The sequence below is a fragment of the Pelecanus crispus genome, chromosome 7 (genome assembly GCF_030463565.1).
Source record: "Pelecanus crispus isolate bPelCri1 chromosome 7, bPelCri1.pri, whole genome shotgun sequence".
Lineage (NCBI taxonomy): Eukaryota > Metazoa > Chordata > Aves > Pelecaniformes > Pelecanidae > Pelecanus > Pelecanus crispus.
This window is the reverse complement of record NC_134649.1, coordinates 2,053,595-2,071,959: the sequence shown is the minus strand read 5'-3', so window position 1 is coordinate 2,071,959 and position 18,365 is coordinate 2,053,595. Positions and strand designations below refer to the sequence as shown.

General features: G+C 40.0%; 1 protein-coding gene across 1 annotated transcript in view; it reads left to right on the top strand.

Moving 5' to 3' along the window:
* PIAS1 (protein inhibitor of activated STAT 1) overlaps positions 1 to 18,365 on the top strand; it is a 63,370-nt gene that overhangs the window by 40,780 nt on the left and 4,225 nt on the right. Inside the window, 10 exon segments of the mRNA XM_075713555.1 lie at positions 175 to 222; positions 1,718 to 1,808; positions 2,491 to 2,625; positions 5,778 to 5,883; positions 7,378 to 7,451; positions 12,859 to 13,019; positions 14,652 to 14,782; positions 15,101 to 15,278; positions 16,473 to 16,615; positions 16,920 to 16,957. Of these exon segments, the coding sequence (XP_075569670.1) occupies positions 175 to 222; positions 1,718 to 1,808; positions 2,491 to 2,625; positions 5,778 to 5,883; positions 7,378 to 7,451; positions 12,859 to 13,019; positions 14,652 to 14,782; positions 15,101 to 15,278; positions 16,473 to 16,615; positions 16,920 to 16,957 (1,105 nt within the window).

The window sequence follows — 18,365 nt, the reverse complement described above, 5'->3', positions numbered from 1 at the left end:
TGGTGGTTTGACTGACCAGAAGGAGGAAAGTGTGATATACGCTATATATACTGGAAAGTGTGGTTTACATACATTGAAGTTACAGCAAATTCTGAGAAAATACTGATGAACCTGTTGTGTAAAAAAAAAAAAAAAAAAAAAAAAATGTTTTAACCTGTGTTTTCTTGTTTCTAGGGATATTTCTGGGACCAAATGTGACTTCACAGTACAGGTCCAGCTGAGGTATGTAATTGTATCCCCCGTTCTTGATGCTGTTGTTTTTCAAAATATATCAGATACATGCCGTCCAGCAGGTTGGGCTTTCCTTCATGGAGAAGAGTCTCATCTGGTTGTTTCCTTGAGTAAAGCTTGTTGGTGGCTGCTTGAAAAGGGCAGACTTAACTACTTGTCCTTGTTACATGCAGCTTTGCTGAAGTTGCTGGTGGCCTGATATCTGGCGTGTCAGAATACTGCATGTACTTAGCTATAGCCAGCTGATTTTCTTCAATTTCTTATTTTAGATTGTGTGTACGCTCCTTCCTTTATCTCCAAGTCTGTTAGATTCCAGGTGCCTGGGCCTTCAAAATCTACATGCAGGGAGTGTTATTTTTCCTAGCAGAGACGTCAAACGTGGTATTTGCTGGGCATGGCAACCCAAAGTCTACTTTTCTTTAGGCAATGGAAGGCAAAACTTTGGGAATCACCAGATGGGGTCTTAATGTGTTGGTTATTTTAGAGGTTTTGACAAATGTATCGTAAGTAAATCCTACGTACCCCTGTAATTCTGCAGAGGGCTGTGAGCAGAGCTGACTTCAGAGCTTTTGACTCCTGTCAAAAATGACTGTCTTGCCTTTCAGCCCGCTGGTCATGTCTGCATGGTGAGCTGTTAACCGGCCAGACAGTGATTGCTTTTGGGTCTTGCTTCTTAGGATGCCTTCTGCTGATCAGCAAGCTGGGTTGGCTCGGTGTTGGGTTAGATGGCCAAAGGGATGAGGAGAGCATGGGGGAAAACAGGGACAGAAGGCAGCTCCCCCTTGTTGAGAGCAGCAGCCTGTTCGGCTCAGCTGCGCTGAATAGCTATACCCTGATGGGATGGTACGTTTGCGTGGGTGGGGCAGGTTCCCTGGAAGAAATCCAGTGGAGTTGAGAGGCTCTTTTTGGTCCTCTGAATGCCTATTGTCCGTGATCTTGGCCTACACGCATTTCGTCGGACAAGGAAGGGTGTGTCTTATTTTGGTTCCAGCAGCAAACAAGCCTGTGTGAACTTAAGTAAATAAATAAAACTGTCTGAACTTAAGCAATAGGCTTGACATAGGCATGAGGATAGCTTCAATGCTGTGGCTAAACAGCTGGCTGGTTTATTGATGTTGGAAGAGGACAGTTGAAGAGATTGTATATTTTGTGAAACCTGGTCTTGTATCAAGATGTCAGGCTGGAGAAATGGTAGGAAGGAAATTTGGATGATCTGTCTTTTGTAAGAGGAACCTGCATATCTGAATGAGTCAGAGTCAGTCTGATGAATTCAAGAAACTTGAGGAGGAACCTACAGCCGTCTCGATCCAAACCTGTAATTTTGGGGGGCTTTCCTGCTTAATGATCTGTGCAGCTAATGTGAGGACTGTTTTTAGCAAGATTTGTCATGCTTGCTTAACTCGGTGGAAAAACAAATTCCTTCTAGGAAGAGGTGATCTTTAAATCACTTTAGAAGTGAAAGATGATGGAAGCTCTTTTCTTTTAGGTTTTGTTTATCAGAAACCAGTTGTCCGCAAGAAGATCACTTCCCACCTAATCTGTGTGTGAAAGTAAATGGGAAACCATGCAGCCTTCCAGTAAGTAAGATGTTATTTCGATATACATAATGGGATAGCATTATTAGGAACTGTCTGTCAGAAATTAGCCTGAGAATTTATCCTAACCTTTGTTTTCACCTTTTGGAGCGTTTGAATGAAGATGGATAGATGAATGGAAAAGATAGTTAAGTAAATTGTTTCTCAGGAGACCAGCCAGTAGATTAATTTTCAAAAAACATGACAGTACATTTTTACATTTGACAAACATCCAGTGAGTCTGGCTGAAATTGGACTCTATTTTGGAGGTCGTCTGTGCAGGGAATAGACCCTCACTGACCAATGGGACTCAAGAGAAAAATGCCAACTTACGGCACTGGGGCAGCGCACAGGATTAGACGGGGCAGCGTCAGCCAGGTGGGTTGAATAGCAGTGCTGAGAAAGGAGAGGTGGCAAAGGTGCCTTATAATACTCCAGTGGGCAGGGTTAGGATTTGGAACGTGCAAGGCTCTGCGTAAGGAAGAAAGGGCTTGTAAAACACCTGATACTTTATTGTCTGATAGATGCATATATATAAAAAAACCCCATATCTTTACATTGAAGAGGGAACCCGGATCAGGTGAGACACAGCTTTTATTGGGGCAGGGTTGTGGTGAGAGGGGAAGAAGGCAAACAGTATTTATTATTTTTTTTTGCTGAGGGGAAAAAATACTTTGATTTCTAGGGCTATCTTCCACCAACCAAAAATGGTGTTGAACCAAAGCGACCTAGCCGACCAATCAACATTACCTCACTCGTCAGATTATCTACGACGGTACCAAACACAATCGTCGTTTCATGGACTGCAGAAATTGGAAGAGTAAGTAACTTTGGTACATAATGCTGTCTAAAGCTTATTAGTTTCTGCTTTGGCATCTGTTTGAAAGATTTGAAAGATAAGCAAGTTTAATTGTTCAGAAAATACTTCATGGTTTAGCAGTAGACTGTTCCTTCTCTTGATTGTATTACTTTATGCTAGGCAGATATGACATGCTCCCTTAGATCAGTAGCCCTCAAATTCTTTGGTATGACCTCACCCTCTTCACCCCCCACCCACCTATCTTTGTGACTCATTGAGGGCCCAGATAATAAGATAAGACATCCTATAAAACCTTCTTGTTTGTTTGTCTTAACTTTAGACTTCAAGCTCTTCCTGATTTTGGGGACTTGACAAACCTTATCTTGGCTTCGCTTGTAGCTAGCGTGTGACATTCAGTACAGAGGGGTCTTACAACTGTGTAAATGCGGACACAAAGCATAGCAACTCAGCAGGGCCTAGGAGATTTAATTTGTCTTTTTTACATTTCTGTCCTCACAACTGCTATCCTTATACTTAATATTTAAAAAGTCATGTTTTTATAACTTTTTGTGTCTGTGGGGAGAATGTTACAATTGGTATTATAAAATTGCTGATGTTCCGCTGGACTAATTAAATCTGGAACATGCTGCAAAAAACTTCAATAAATTGGTCCATGAATTAGTGCACTGCTTTCACTGATGGCAAAAAACCCCTGCTAGGTATGCATTACAGAGTCAACGTGTACTTGAAAAGCGGTGGCTTTGCCACTGCAACCATCCTGTTTTTAGAAGTCCTGAGAATTGTCCTGAGATGAAACCTTGTCCAAGAATTTGTCAGTGCGCAAAGCCCAGGATTCCTGAACCAGCGTGGAAAAATGCTTACAGCCCAATCATGCACAATAGCCAGTTATAAAACATCACAATGGTATTTCATGATGGATTTCTTGTGGAGCGTAAACCAGTCTCCATTCAGATTATAAAATAAATGATGACTGAATGATTTTTTTTTTTTTTAAACCTTCTTTTATCTAATGAGAACTTCAGGTGTCAGAAATAAGCATTTATAAATGAACCTGTTTTGGTTTACATGGCAGAAGTGCCTGCACGCAAGTTGGTGAGTCCTGGTTATTGCTCTGAATACAGTGCTGCTTAATAATACCAGTGAGGATTTAGGGAAAAGAAATGTCACGAGTCTGCGTGGACTCTAAGCTAGTCTCTTGTGAACTAGCCTGTTTCTCAGGCTTCATAGCTGTTTCAGTTATAAAAAACATATTGGCTAACTTGTAGCTTACAACAGAAAACTAGAGAGTGGCAAATTCTCAGCGTATTTCCTGAGAATTAGATGCCAGTCAGAACTTCCCCACTCATGAGGTGTAACGCTTCCTAAAGTGATTGTTTGAGACCTTGACAGTTACATGTGAGGAATTATTTTATATTTGGATGTGCCTGTAGAGTACAAAATTTGAATTCCTCTCCTCTCCTTCCCTTAAGTGTCAGTTGCGTGTCTCAGCTGGTGTACTCTACCTTTCCTGAAGTCATAATTGTGATTTTTACACAATCTGTTTCAAGAGCCTTCTGTACAAGATGCCTTGGGCAAGTTCCTAGCTTTGTAGATTCAAGCTGTCGGTAAATAATTTCACAATGTTAATTACCATTTTTCTAACTTCTATACTAATTGAGGCATTAAACAAACAAGTTAAAGCAGTAGTGGTTTTTAACGATGTGAGAGGCATTCATTGGAAGAATAAAATATTTAAAATGTGGTGTTCCTGATGCTATTTCAATTTGTGTAATTTTATGGTAAGATACATTACTGAAATCCCATCTTTGGATTCTGGTGGCATCCTAAATAATGGTAGGTGTCACAACTGAATGGATTTGTTTTGTTTTGTTTTGTTAGTGGAAACATACGTGGCCGTTGCTGGGGGAAGACTTTCATTTTTTGATTTAAAGCGTATGACTGCGGCTACAGGTTTAGCAAACACTGTTTATATCAGAAGTAATTGAGGTACCCTGATGTGAGAACACAAATTTTGTCCTTTCCATTTTGGGGGTGGGGGGAAGAGAGGGGTGTTGCTGATGAATGCATAGTACAATGTCACATTTTTAGAAGGACAGTTACTACCTGCTGTTGTTAGTAGCTTACAAGAAAAATGAGAGCTTCAGAAATCTCAGGCTGTGGTTTGAAACCGGTCAGCAATGCCAGGAGGAGCCGCATCCTCCTGCCACTCCCGCTCTGTCCCTCTCGGGAAGGATTACCCCGCTCACAGGGAAGCTGGCAGAGCTGATGTTTGGTCTGCATCTGACCTGCTTGTATGCCAAATTATTTTCTGTAGTGGCAGAAGTGAGCATCCATGGCTTTTTGCTGACGCTGATAAGGCATGCTTGCATGGTTTGTTCTGTTGAGACCGATGGGGGGAAGTGACCTAACCCCTTCCAGAGGGGAAGGACGGACAGCTGGGAGTGATGACTTCTTGCTTGCTCTGACTAGATTCACTAGAGTACATCTTGGCCCCACTGAACTCTTGAGCTCTTTAACTGCCTTACTTCGTTAAGCTTCGGCAGCGAAGTAGCGTTAGCATTTCATAGGCAGTAAGTGCAGGAAGGTAAGAAAAAGAAAGTTGAACAGTGCTTCCAGACTGAGTGGGAAATACTGCAGATGATGTGTCTTTTTGTATTCCTTTTGGAGAGGCATCACTGATGATTTTCCTGTTTTTGAAAACAAAAAAAGCTTTTATTAAAAAAAAAAAAAAAAAGTTATGTTGTATTTGACCTAACAGCTTCCCTTAAATGTATTGAAACAACTGCGGTACCTGACATGACTGATGTAAAACTGCCCTTCTTAAATGGGCTGTAGACTGCGCATCCCGAGTTAGATGTAAAACTTCTGGAAGTGTCCTAAATGCTGTTTTAATAGCTTGGTTTGCAGCTAAATCGAATCTCAGTGAAGCGTGAAGTCACTTTTGTTGCATCTCTAAAACTCCAGCCCTGTGAACTTTCTGAAGCACGATGGGTTTTCTCTAGTCTGAAAACTTTGCCATCTAAAGTTTTGTAACTGCTTTAGAAACACAGCGCCCTGTAATCACATAACAAATTGCATAAGCATTGTATAAAATACAAGCTCTCTTTCGATTTAAAACAGTTTTTACTTTGATCTTTTGTTCTGTTTTCTAGAACTATTCCATGGCAGTCTATCTTGTAAAGCAGCTGTCCTCTACGGTGTTACTGCAGAGGTTGCGAGCAAAAGGAATACGGAACCCTGATCATTCTAGAGCACTAAGTATGTCTGATGTACTACTTGTTTAAAAAGGGAAAATAGCTTTTGTAAAAGGAGATTTGAAGTAAGACTGTACTAACTGAGGTTTGGACTTCCTACAATTCTCTGGGTTTTGAGAATCTGATAGTGGTGTTCTTTGTATTCAGTTCCAATTCAAAGACTCGGAGGCCTTTGTTTGTGCTAGGAGCCAGTCCAGGAACCCTGTTGACACTGTGAAGGGAAAAATGCAAGAGAATCTCTTTCAGTTCAGCCATACTGGCTTTGTTTCTTCAGAATAGAACAACTGTATTTATATAGTTAACTGGTAATTCAGTACCTCAAGCAAGCTGAACTAAATGCCTGACACTGAACCTTGATGCTGACATGCTGGAGGAAAGTCTCCATCAACACGGTTTTTGTTCCTTTGGCACGGTATTGCGGAGTGAGCTCCCGGAGAGAGAGTGTCTAGCACAACCCTCCTCCCAACCCCCTTCCCAATTTAAGCGTGAGGTTTTGCTGCTTTGTTGTTTTCTCTGACGAGTATAAGTATGTATAATAAAAAAGCGAGTAAAAGCTGCTGCATGTTTCTTTTTCAGGGAGAGGGTGAAAATACCAACACCTGACAGCTGTTGGTCATACACTTTAATGCTCGGCTAACGGGTGTTGTACACAGCACAGGACCTGCTCCAAAAGGGAAGGAATTAGTCCACCAGTAAATGCTACAAAGGCAGTGGTGTATAGTGCTGGGCATTAGCTTGTGCTAATGCAGTATGATGATTTAAATACACAAAAATCTAGAGAGTTTCCAGGTGGCTGCTGCTCTTTGGATACAAGGTGCCAGTGAGGGTGTAGGTCCGGTTCATGGAGCAGGGAGAACATGGAACCGGCTTGTTCATTTAACCAGTGACTGCTTAGAAAACAGTCCTTATAAGTAAAAGTAGAGGACTGGTAGAGATGAAAGACTTCTGTAGTGCTAATATGTCACTGCAGTTATTTAAACCCCAACTTTTGTCAGGGTACTTCTCATTTCCTATTTCTCAATTTGCTTTTCAGTTTTAAATCAGAGGATTGCTTTATGAGTATTTCAGAGGTTTACAGTGGTGCTTGTCCATGTGAGGGTTACTAACACATTTTTTTAATGTGCTTGAAGTTACCAGTCAAGTCAATGTGGCTCCTCTTGTCAGTAGATTTTAAATAACTTTCTCAAGTACAAAGTTGTGTGTATATGAAGAGAGACGTCTCTGTATAAATGCATTTTCTAGGGATCTTGGTTTAAGACGAGCTTTTTCTGCTTTTCACTTTCTTAAATCTTGTCATTTATGATCTTTGTGGAGAGTAAAGACTGCTTATGTTACATGTCTGTTGTGTGAGTCTGAAACAATAGTCACTGCTGCTTGCTTCCAGTCAATACGGCAAACAGAGTTCAGCACACAGTTTCACACTTGTTTTACTTCTCTATCAACCAATTTGTGTTTTAGATCAACTGTAAAATAAACCTTTTCTTCTTTCAAATAACAGTTAAAGAGAAACTGACGGCCGATCCAGACAGTGAAATAGCAACAACAAGCTTAAGAGTTTCTCTTCTTTGTCCAGTAAGTTGGTTTGGTTTTTTAAATTTTTTTTTTTTTTTTTTTTTTTTAATTCCCTCAAAATTGATTCTGGTCAAAATGTGGCTGTTCTGGGACGTGTGTTTGGTAGAGGTTAGCTTGTGTTTACCTTGTGTGTTAACTTTGGGGGGCTAGGATCCAGTGCTGAAATTATCTGTCACTGTGCTTAAGCATGTGATATACCCCTGAGAAAATGCATATTTCATTAACTTGAAAATGCTATTCAAAATTATATGTAAGCATACATCTAAATCTGTCACTATATCATCTGAGTGCAGTTTGGGTCCTTGATTGTGATAAAACCACTCTCAGTGGTAAGGTAGGTGAGTCTGACTATTAAAAATAGCTCTTCAGCCAGTGTCTGTGGTCAAACTGAGCATCTGTTAACTGAAGTTGATTATATGCATGTGTACGCTTTGAGTATTTAATAGTGTTAGATTAAAAATGAAGCGAGGTTGTTCAAACAAAATTTTGTTCCAAATTTGAAGTGGGAGTATACACTTCCAGGGAATGTGGAAGTGGCAGAGATGTACTGTATCTTGACCTACTAATTGTTTTTTAAGCAAGCAGATGCAGGGATAAGCGCTAGTTTATACCTGGGTTTATGTTATCATTGGTAAACTGTACAGTATTAATATTAACAATATTAATATTACGTGCGCTTTTTTAAATCTCTGGGACTTAGTGCTCTTGTTTCAAGTACCATGCACCTTCAGAATACTTGCTCTCTGTATTGATTGACACGGTACCTTTATTGTGGTATAACTTTTTAACCTCTTTTCAAGATAAAGGATACATCTGTTTCCTGGTTTGGCTGAATCTGCTCAAGCTTGACATGAAATTTTCAGTTTTGAAATCTAAAGAAGAAAACTGACTTTATTCTTGCAGAATCGAAGCTTACTGAAGTTATTAAACATGTCTCTAAACTCTACCAACGTAAAGATAAACTTTTAGATACATAAGCTTTGCTTTGTAAAAAGCACAACTGACATTATGGTTACTTTCTATATATGTATTAGGTTACTGTAAATCTTTAAATGGTGTTTTCATGATCTTCAGTCTTTCTCCATATCAACACTGATGCTAGCTAAAAAATAACACATTTATAAGGAAGATAAAACTCATCTGTAAGAAAGATACAGGAATTGCATTTACGAAATAAAATCCTGATCTGTAAACTTAGAACCTCATAACCTATAATCTTATAAACCTATGAACTTACATGTCACATCGAAACTGCTGCGGATCTGGAACGCTGAAGTATTTCGGGTCCACACCTGGCAGCTTATTTTGCTGAGTTGTTATAGCTGAATTTTTGTTGTGCTGTTAGTACTTTGTTATTCTAGAAAGCACGATGACAGTCCTGTTGGGTTTTTTTTTGCTGTTCTTTAGGTACAATATTCTTACCACTTAAAACTAGTTTCCAATGCAGACAAAAATAGTAATCCGTTAGTAGGAATTAAATGGCTGTGAGAGTTTAGAAGTGCCAATGTATTAAGTCATTATCTTAAATTAATCTTCATGCATCTTCTGGAATTACAGATTTTTACTTCAGTCGTACTTGATTTGTCAAAACTGCCACTTCAGGCAGTTATGTTGCTTTATAGATCATTCCACGGGAGTTTTCTGACACACTTCCGTTTGTCCTGATTGCCTCCATTACTGATAAAAGTTCTTCTGCAGTGCTTTCAGATGCATTTTTTTTCTTGATGACTGCGATTCAGAGGAGTTAGTATTAGAGCAGGAATATTCTCTACAATATTGCTTTTAGGACTGCAGGTTTGCTAATACCTAAAGATGTCAAATTGTATTTTGCTTTCTCAGAGTTCTGCCAGGCGTAAAAACAAAACCGCAATCAGACGTTAGGATGTAGCTCTTCAGAAGTCCTACCTTTGTCAGTATTTCCTCTTTAAAATTTACTGCTTTTCTGATAGATATACAAACCAAAGTCTGTAGCAGATTATTTTGAGCATATTGGTCTCTGTGTCATTTTAATAATGTCTATAAAACATACACACTTGACTTTTTTCTTCCAGTATGTTCCTCATTCAGTGCTGTCTGATTTCACTGTAGCTCTTGGAATAATCCATCATTGCAAAGGCTTGTTGGGACAGAGACTGCACCTTTCAACCTGTCCTATGAATAGAAAGGTTATTAGCATGATTCAGACTGTCCTCAGGTCTGAATGTAATTTTATTATAGCCTCCATATTTTTATTTGCTAATTTGTAAGCATTTGGCTCAGGGAGAATTTTTTTTGTAAATGTTTTGTGCTTACTTTCTAATGCTGGAATGGACAGTGTATGCTTTGAAAACACATGTTGAAAATGCTGATTTGGTCTCTAACAGCAGAAGCAAAAATTAAAGAATGATGCATCTTCAACTCTGTTAAATGTGAGGGTGCCGTTCTCCCATCTCAGTTGTTATGAGTGTGATTCTCTCGTGTGTATACTTCAATAAAATAGATGGACTTGCATATCTGGATGGAGGTGGCAGGTTTCGACTTTGAAACCCTTATTTTTGCCCTCAAAAAAGCGCAGAGCGAGGCAGCTTCCTCTGAATTTGTTTTGGATTGCTGCTGAGCTTTTTTTAGCGCAGAGGCCTGCTCTCCCTCTGAGACCGTGGAGTACGGAGAAAAAGCTGTCCTTAACTATTGGCTGAATCTATCCAAGATACAGCAGGCAAATGGGCTGGACTGAGTCTGTATTTCAGGAAGACACTTGAATTCGTGTTCTTTTTTTTTCCCCTTGAAATAAAAATAAATAAATCCACAGGCTCTGCAGCCAGACCAAATATTTCACTGAACAAAAATTCCAAATCTAGCATTTTACTGTAGGTTTTGCAGCTTTGTTTACAAATCCTTAACTGCTGTTTTGGGTGTATTTTTGAGCATGAAAAGATAGCAATGTTTTGTATGCTTGTAACAGAAATTAATGCAGTGTCTCTTTGGCTGCCGACAGGCAGGAATCAAAACAGTAACAGTGTTGGGAAACACAGTTTTTCGAAAGTTGGGCTGCATCCCTTCTTTTATGACCTTTCCTTTATGTCAGTTCTGACAGAGCTTGGCCAGTATGGCAGAGCTGATCCAGGAGGTCCAATGCCAAAAATGGGAAAGGAGACATCGACTTGTTTTAACGCTGAGTACGCTGATTCTGTCTGCATGCGTATGGCTTCGGTTAAATCCGCCCACTGCTGAGAAGTCAGGGCCACGGTTTTTGTACCAAAAGCTTGTGAAAATGTTTCTGGTTTAAATCTGCATTTTTACTCAGGAGACAGGTATTTATGCTCTTCCCGCGGCACATGTCTTCGACCTTCCTTGTTCTTGTTTTGCATCGCACAGAAGCATCCAGGTTTTATCTCCGATACCCTTACTCTTGATCCTCGCTAAGCTCGGAGACTCTTATTGTGCCCAAAAGACAAATGAGCCATTGACCTACCATCTGGGAGATAAGAATTCGTAACAGACATGGATCAGGGGGCCTTGCTTTGTTGGGGTTGATTATGTGATAGAAATAATGTGCTTGGTCATGGATTTTGGGAGAGGGGGTGCCAAACACATGGCACACACAGCACCTCCTGCTGTCTGAGCTCTCCTCCACCATTACTGCCGGCTCCCCGGGGAGTTCTCTGCTCCCCTCCCATCTGGTGGTGAGTTTTGTGACAGTGACTGAGAGCCAGAGGGAAAGAAAACAAGCAGGATCCTGCAGTCTAGCTGAATTTGCTGGGGATGGGGTGGAGGGATTTCTGCTTACGGGGATGCAAAAAAAAAAAAAAAAAAAAAAAAAAAAGCAGCATCATGGAGGAAGTAGTGGACTGTGAGTAGAGCCTTTGTTCTTGATATTGTTTTTATTTTTCTGATATTCTGAGATTGAGTGCCATCCTGTGGCACCCATCTTGTATTGCTCAGAATCAGTATGCATGACCACGGTGCTCGCTTAAGCCGTACTAAAAACAGTTCCTCCTCCTAGCCACTGCTGGAATTGGCTGAAGGTTTTCAAATGAAGTCATTGTGTATATTTTAGTCAAATATACATAACTTCAAAATACTCAGTATAAATAGTTCTTAATAAATAATTGTTTTGTTGTTTTTTAATGTGGGAAAAGTCTTGTTTAGGCATTCCTACTTTTTACCTTTAGTGTGGTCAGTTAAAGCCCCTCCTAAACTGCAGCATAAGCACTTTGCCAGAAAACAACTACTTGAGGTTTTTTTTTTTTTTTTGAGGAGATGAGACATTTTTATTTCAGATTAATATGAAATGCCTTTCACTGTCCGATCAATTTTGCATTCAAGGTAATCATGTGTTCGTCTTTTACGGTATTGGTTAGCATTGATTTATCTAATCTAAACTGTGGAACAGAAATACCTTAGTTTAGCCTAAATACTCAGTGTGTGTAGCACTCATCTGTTATGTGCTCAGCTTAAGCATTCAGCTGTGCTTTTTTTATTAAACTTGTGGAATAACTTCTGTATTAAACTTTGTGCTGGCCTGCAAAGCCTTGCTGTCCTGGCCTTTCTACAAACTGGAAGGAAAGGATGGATCCCATCTGAAAGCGTGCTTTAGAACTCATTTTCTCCTGTCTCATCTTCCGTTCACATCTGGAGGCCCTTTGTAGTGTTCACAAGGTAGGATGGTATTATAGGGGATAGTCAGCTATTTGTATTTTACACAAGAAAAAAGCAGCGGAATTTCGGGTTACCTCACGACTGTATACACAGCAGCGGTGTTTATCACAGCAGGAGGAGTATAAAATAGTTTCTTAATAGTTACCAGGTATGACTTATTTTGTGAGTCGTCACTTTCTGACAGTTCTTTGGAGAAAGTAGTGAAAATGGAGATGGAGAAACACATCAGGAAATGATCCATAATTCTGCAAATGCATTTTCTATATGCGTGCTTCTGTGACTGTAAAGTTAAACACGTAGTCCTGGTAGTGCCCTGGTGACTGAGATAGGGACAGCAGCCTGAATACACACTTGAACGGTGAGTGAATAGGAGTGGACTGACCCATGTTCATCAGCTTTTAAAAAAATACTAACGAAGAAGAATTCTTTTTTTGTGGTTTGTCCAGGACACTGGTCTGTTACGGGTGCTTGGCGGACTCTGTATTTTGTTACAGGAATATGGAAGGATGTAGTCCTCAGTTTCCTTGGTCAAATGTAGTTAAAAATGTGATTTTTTTAGTAACTTTTTCTTTTATGCAATAATCAAACCTATAGGAATGAGGGACCGGTGTACATGGCATGTATTTGAATCAAAACTCTCATTTGTGAGAGTTCTTTCTGGAGTAAAACTCAATCTGTCTCTGGCTCTTTTCAGACAGAAAAGCCCTGTGTGTTAACTTAATATCAAGATGATGTAATCTTGGTGTTGTTTTTTTTTTTCCTCTTAAAGCTTGGTAAAATGCGGCTAACTATACCATGTAGGGCCCTGACTTGTTCACACCTGCAATGTTTTGATGCCACTCTGTATATTCAAATGAATGAAAAGAAACCAACCTGGGTTTGCCCTGTCTGTGACAAGAAGGCTCCCTATGAACATCTCATCATTGATGGGTAAGTAAAACTTAAAATCAAAATGAAGGACGTACCTTACATTTTTTGCTTACTGTTCTTGTGCTGCACAGAATACAGTGCTCTGAAATCCTGGTTATCTGGCTGTGACCTGTTTTAAGTTACCATGTCATTTAATTTCCCAACTGTTGGTGAAGAATTACTAAGCAGGTACCTCTTCATTCAGTATTCTGGAAGAATTGTGGTCATCACACTGTTAAAGTTAATAATAATGAAAGGTATTCCTTCCAAGCCTAGGTAAATTTTTGAGCTATCCTGCCGAAAATGGTTGTGGGTTGGTTTTTTTTGTTGTTGTTGTTTTTTTTTTTTTAAAGAAAGTGATGTAGAGATTGATTCCCTGCTAGTACCTACCTGTAAAACATTTTTTAAAAAAAAAAAAAAAATCTACTATTGGTCTTCATGAAGAAATGCCAAGTATGTATTCCTAGGTTTGCATTTTAATTCCTTAGATAGGAACCTTCTTTCCAAAGTGTGATAAAGGAAGAGAACAAGTAGAGTCTTCTGAGGATACTCTCAGAATGTTTTACTCAAACCCAACAACCAACCAACCAAAAAAAAAAGCCAAAAAAAACCAAACCCAAAAAGCAAAACTAAAACCCTTGCAACAAACAGAACCCCAGAAAACCACCTCACAGATGACCGAGTCTTTTTTTTTAGTGAGCATGTGCTTTGTTTTGGTGACCTGCCGGTGAAGCGTTCGATTGCTCGGGATCCCCTTTAAGGCCTTGCAAAAAGCTCTTGAAGAGACACGCAGGGCTCGCACAGGCTGCTTTGGATTCATGGACCCCGAGATTTACAGGTGTCTGCTTTGGATCAAAGAACTGTGGTGTTCCTTGTTCTGGGTTTCAGCCTAAAATAGTAAAGACTACGAGAAGTAATACTTAAAACAACACGTTTTCCTTATTTCTCCTTGTGTGCATGCTGGAGATTAGGTGATACAGTTATAGCATCCCAAAGAGAAGGTTATTTCTAGAAAAAGTTTCAGTCTGGGAAAGAGAGAACTTTCTCACTAATTAAGTCAAAGCTCTTTCCTACGCAGAACCACATGAATAGTCTTGGTCAAAAGCTGGAATTCCCACTGGGAGTGATGTGGTGCCAGGATCCTAAAAGTTTTAGGAGACGCAGCTAGGAGAAGAGGCTGCAAGTTTAGATTCCCATGCTCAGCTTTTGTTAGGAAGTTTTCACATCTAAAGAGGTTTCAGGAAATACTAGTCCTTAAATATTCAGCTATATGGACTCCTTTAAGATATGGGCTTCCTCAATTAAATATTGCCAAAGAGAAATATGGGTAAGAAGGAGATTTTTTTTTTTTTTTTTAATGCTTGTTCACTTCCTTCATTTTGGGAAATGGAGAGTTCTGTGTCATGGGCTCTGCCGGGTTCCACTCTTGTAGGTCTTTTACGTGAATGTGCGGATTTTTGTTTTAGATAATATTTTAAATTTTTCAATGACTCCTTCTTATTAAGGAAGCAGATGAGAGAAGGGTAGAACAATGAAAGCTTTTGACTCTTTTTAAACACTAATTCAAACTTACACTGACTAATAAAGATATTGGGGGGAAAAAAGGAGTTAAGCTCTTTTTAAGGACTGAGATTAAGTGGTTCTGATTGACAGGTTGTTCATGGAAATCCTGAAGTATTGTACAGATTGTGATGAAATTCAGTTTAAGGAGGATGGATCGTGGGCTCCTATGAGATCGAAGAAGGAAGTGCAGGAAGTAACTGCATCTTACAACGGAGTTGATGGTAAGTCGTGTTTTGGGGTGTCTGGACTGAATGTCATACTGTTGACCATTAAGTATTGATGTTCCTTTAACTTCTCAAAATGCTCATTTTTGCATGTATGTTTGTAGCTTTTAATGATCATTTGTGAGAAAGATTACTTGAGTAATACCTGTTTGGGGCTGATGGTACTTTCAAGTTATTATCAACATTATGTAATTTTGTTGTCTTTTATTCTAAGTTGTAAGCTTTATTTATGAAGGCATATAATAAGCTGTGATGTTATGATGATTGTAGTGGTGGTGTCAGCTACAGCTTATAATGTTGACTTACTTTGTATAGGATGCATAAGCTCTTCCTTGGAACATCAGGTGTCTTCTCACCAACAGTCAAATAAAAATAAGAAGGTAGAAGTGATTGATTTAACCATTGATAGCTCATCGGATGAAGAGGAGGAAGAACCATCTGCAAAGAGAAGCTGTCCTTCCATATCTCCAGCATCACCATTAAATAATAAGGGGTGAGAATAAAATATGCAGAGAGAATATGCTCACGATGGAGAGTAGTAACAAATTTATAAATAAATTGTATCCAGAAAGTTCTGTATTTGGATTATAACCTGATTTAGTAGCTTATAGCAAATGCATTTGGTCTCGAGTCACAAGGCCTGAAAAGCCTGGAACAACAACTTTGAGTTAAGTGTGTAGCACTACAGTTTTTTAATTGTATTCATACTCATGTTTGTGAGAATGAGTATAAAATGGTGCAAAGGTTGTAGCTTAGAAGTATGTTTTTTGCAGATTTGGAAATGTTTTTCTTCCATAGGGAAATGTGAAAGCAGCAACATAGAGCGAGCCATGAGAAACACGGGTGTGGTATGGGAGTGTGGGGGTTCTGCCAGTGATTACTGCCAATAGCATAGTAATAAAGAATGCCAGAATAACCTGATTACACCTAAGTAGCCAAGCTGTTAATAGCACCCTGTTTACATAAACATGCAGGGATGAAAACTGAGGCTAAACCAAAGGGATCCTCTTGGTGAACTGATTACCACTCCAGTGGTGTAAATGACTCGGTGATCAGTTAAAACTCCTCAAGACCTTCTTGGCTGTCTTCCACTGCTCATTACCCTGTAGAGCGTATCTGTTGCGTTGGTAGCAGATTTGTGCCTTTTTGGAGGGTTCACTATACCTTTTGGATTGTCTTGTCCTGGCTTAGGAGTATTTGTAGCAGAGATCCCAATACCATTCATAGTGAGTCATCAGTTTCTACTCTTTGAGACCGAGCTTTACTTTGCTTTTAATTTTGCTAGACTTCAACTGTTTGGGCTGCAGTCTGGCTTGGACTGAGTTAAATTTTCTGTTAAAATGATGTCGTGAGAAGAAAGTTTGGGGAACGTGTGAGGCTCATGTCCGTGTGTTGTCGTCCTCCCCCCAGTCCTTACAAGACTTATTGAGGTGCTGTAGCATCTTGATGCTTTCTAGTGAAGCTTTGAAATTTAGTAGGGGAGTTGTTGTTGTGCACCTGTCACAAAGTTCAGAATGCATATTGAGAGGTTGGCCATGCGTTAAATTTGAAAATTGGGCACAGGTTGGCCATGCGTTAAATTTGAAAATAGGGCACAGGACAGCATAGAAGGTCTTCAAATGCTGTTCTTCTAGCATTAATGCCAAGACTGTGTTTTATGCTTGTAACAAGTCTTTGTTTCTTCCAGCATTTTAAATTTACCCCATCAAGCGTCTCCTGTGTCAAGAACACCAAGCCTTCCTGCTGTTGATACCAGCTACATCAATACATCACTTATCCAAGACTACAGGCATCCATTCCATATGACACCTATGCCTTATGACTTGCAAGGTGAGCTTCTTGCTGTTCATAGATGTAAGTACAGCTCTCCAAGCAATAATCACTATTGTAAAAGGATTTAAACATGCAGTCATTTGACAATCCGTTAGTGCAAAATAATATTTTGCATCCACAGAGGATGAGATGGTATTAAAAAAAAAAAAAAAGAAAGTGAAGAGAATCTGAAGCGTCATCAGTATTATGCTGGTTTTATTTCAAAAGAAGTGGTGGGAAAATGGGGAGGTGCTTGTCGGTTTTGAGAAGCTTAATTTTTTTTTTTTTTTTTTTTTTTTTTTTTTTTTTTTGTTCTTTACAGGTTTAGACTTCTTCCCTTTCCTGTCAGGAGACAATCAGGTAAGTCAAGGAAAATCGAGTCGTATGGCAGATAGTCTTTTCCGAGAAGCACTTACTGGCATGGATGTATAGGCGAGGAAGGAGCAGATGTATGATGTAGGTGTAAATGCAGGCAGGCTGCAGCTTTATTTTATACACATAGAAACTGTAATCAAACATAAGCATTGTCTCATGGGTGTAGGATAAGGCAGTACAAAGGATAAACATTTCAGTTTCCAAGGGTTAAGCTCAGTCAGCCGCTGTTGTATTGTGGGATGGCTCTCGGCCATGGCTGAGGGTCCACCAGCCACCCCCTCAGTTTTCCAGACCCGAGGTCTGACCTTTGCCCATCTGACAGTCTGGGCCCCACCACTGAGCCTCTTGACAGTCCAGCCTTTACACGATTCAGAGTCAGGGGCAGCGCTCTGTTTTTTCTGAGGCTGCGTGCCTGTTCATACCGTGTTTGCCACCTTTCTGTAAGCGCGTACTGAAACCCATTTCAGGGTCGGTGCTAGGTTGGTGCTGGCTCCTCCAGTTTTGGGAGCTAAGCAGGTCATTCTCAAAAGGAGCCTGGGTTGGCAGGCCCTCCCACTTGATCACTTTTCCTCCTGTGCCTCCAAGAAAAGAAGGGGGCTGGGGTGGCTCACCTGCCCTTTGTCCCGTCATGTCTGGTCTGCAGTCTCGAGTAGGAGAACTGCACTAAATGTAGAGGGATACTTTCATATATCAGAATTAAGACCGGAGCCTGCACTGTAGAATTTGGATTCAGAAAAGCTATCTTGATATCCAGCAAAACATTATTCTGAAACAAGTAGTGCGGAAGTCTGATGCTGCACTGTTATGGCATAATTACACCAGTACATAAATTTTAGGGAGCAAGGCTGAATAGCCTGCATGGATGTTTCATCATAGTGAAAAGAAACGTCAAGAGCAAAATTACCCTACAGAGAGATTGCATTTAAAATCTGCTTCTTGATAGCTAAAGTTCTTGCCTTTCAGGGGCTGCCCAGCAGAGAGTATAACTTGGGACAGCCCTTGCTGCCATCTAATGGGACTAAGCGTGCTATTTCTAAATGCATTTTTCACAGAAGTGTGCTTTCCTCCACCGACAGTGATTAGCACATAGTTTCACCAGCTGTGGTTGGTCTGTGACTTTTGAGCAGAGGAGAGGGATGGCAAAATGTTTCTTTGAATTTTGGGCAATTTTTCCACCAAGGAATTTTTTGGAGAGGTAAAAGAGTGTTGCCTCTCACCATTTCTTGCTGGTTTGGGTGTCTTGCGATACTGTTACCTTTCTAGTGTTTGCTCTTACTAATAGTAGTATTTCCAATTTCTTTTGGCTTCAGAAATCAGGGGCTGCAGAGGTAAAAGTTCACTGCATCGGTCCACTTGCCTTACAGAAAGGTTGAGTAGATGAGCTGATGTGAAA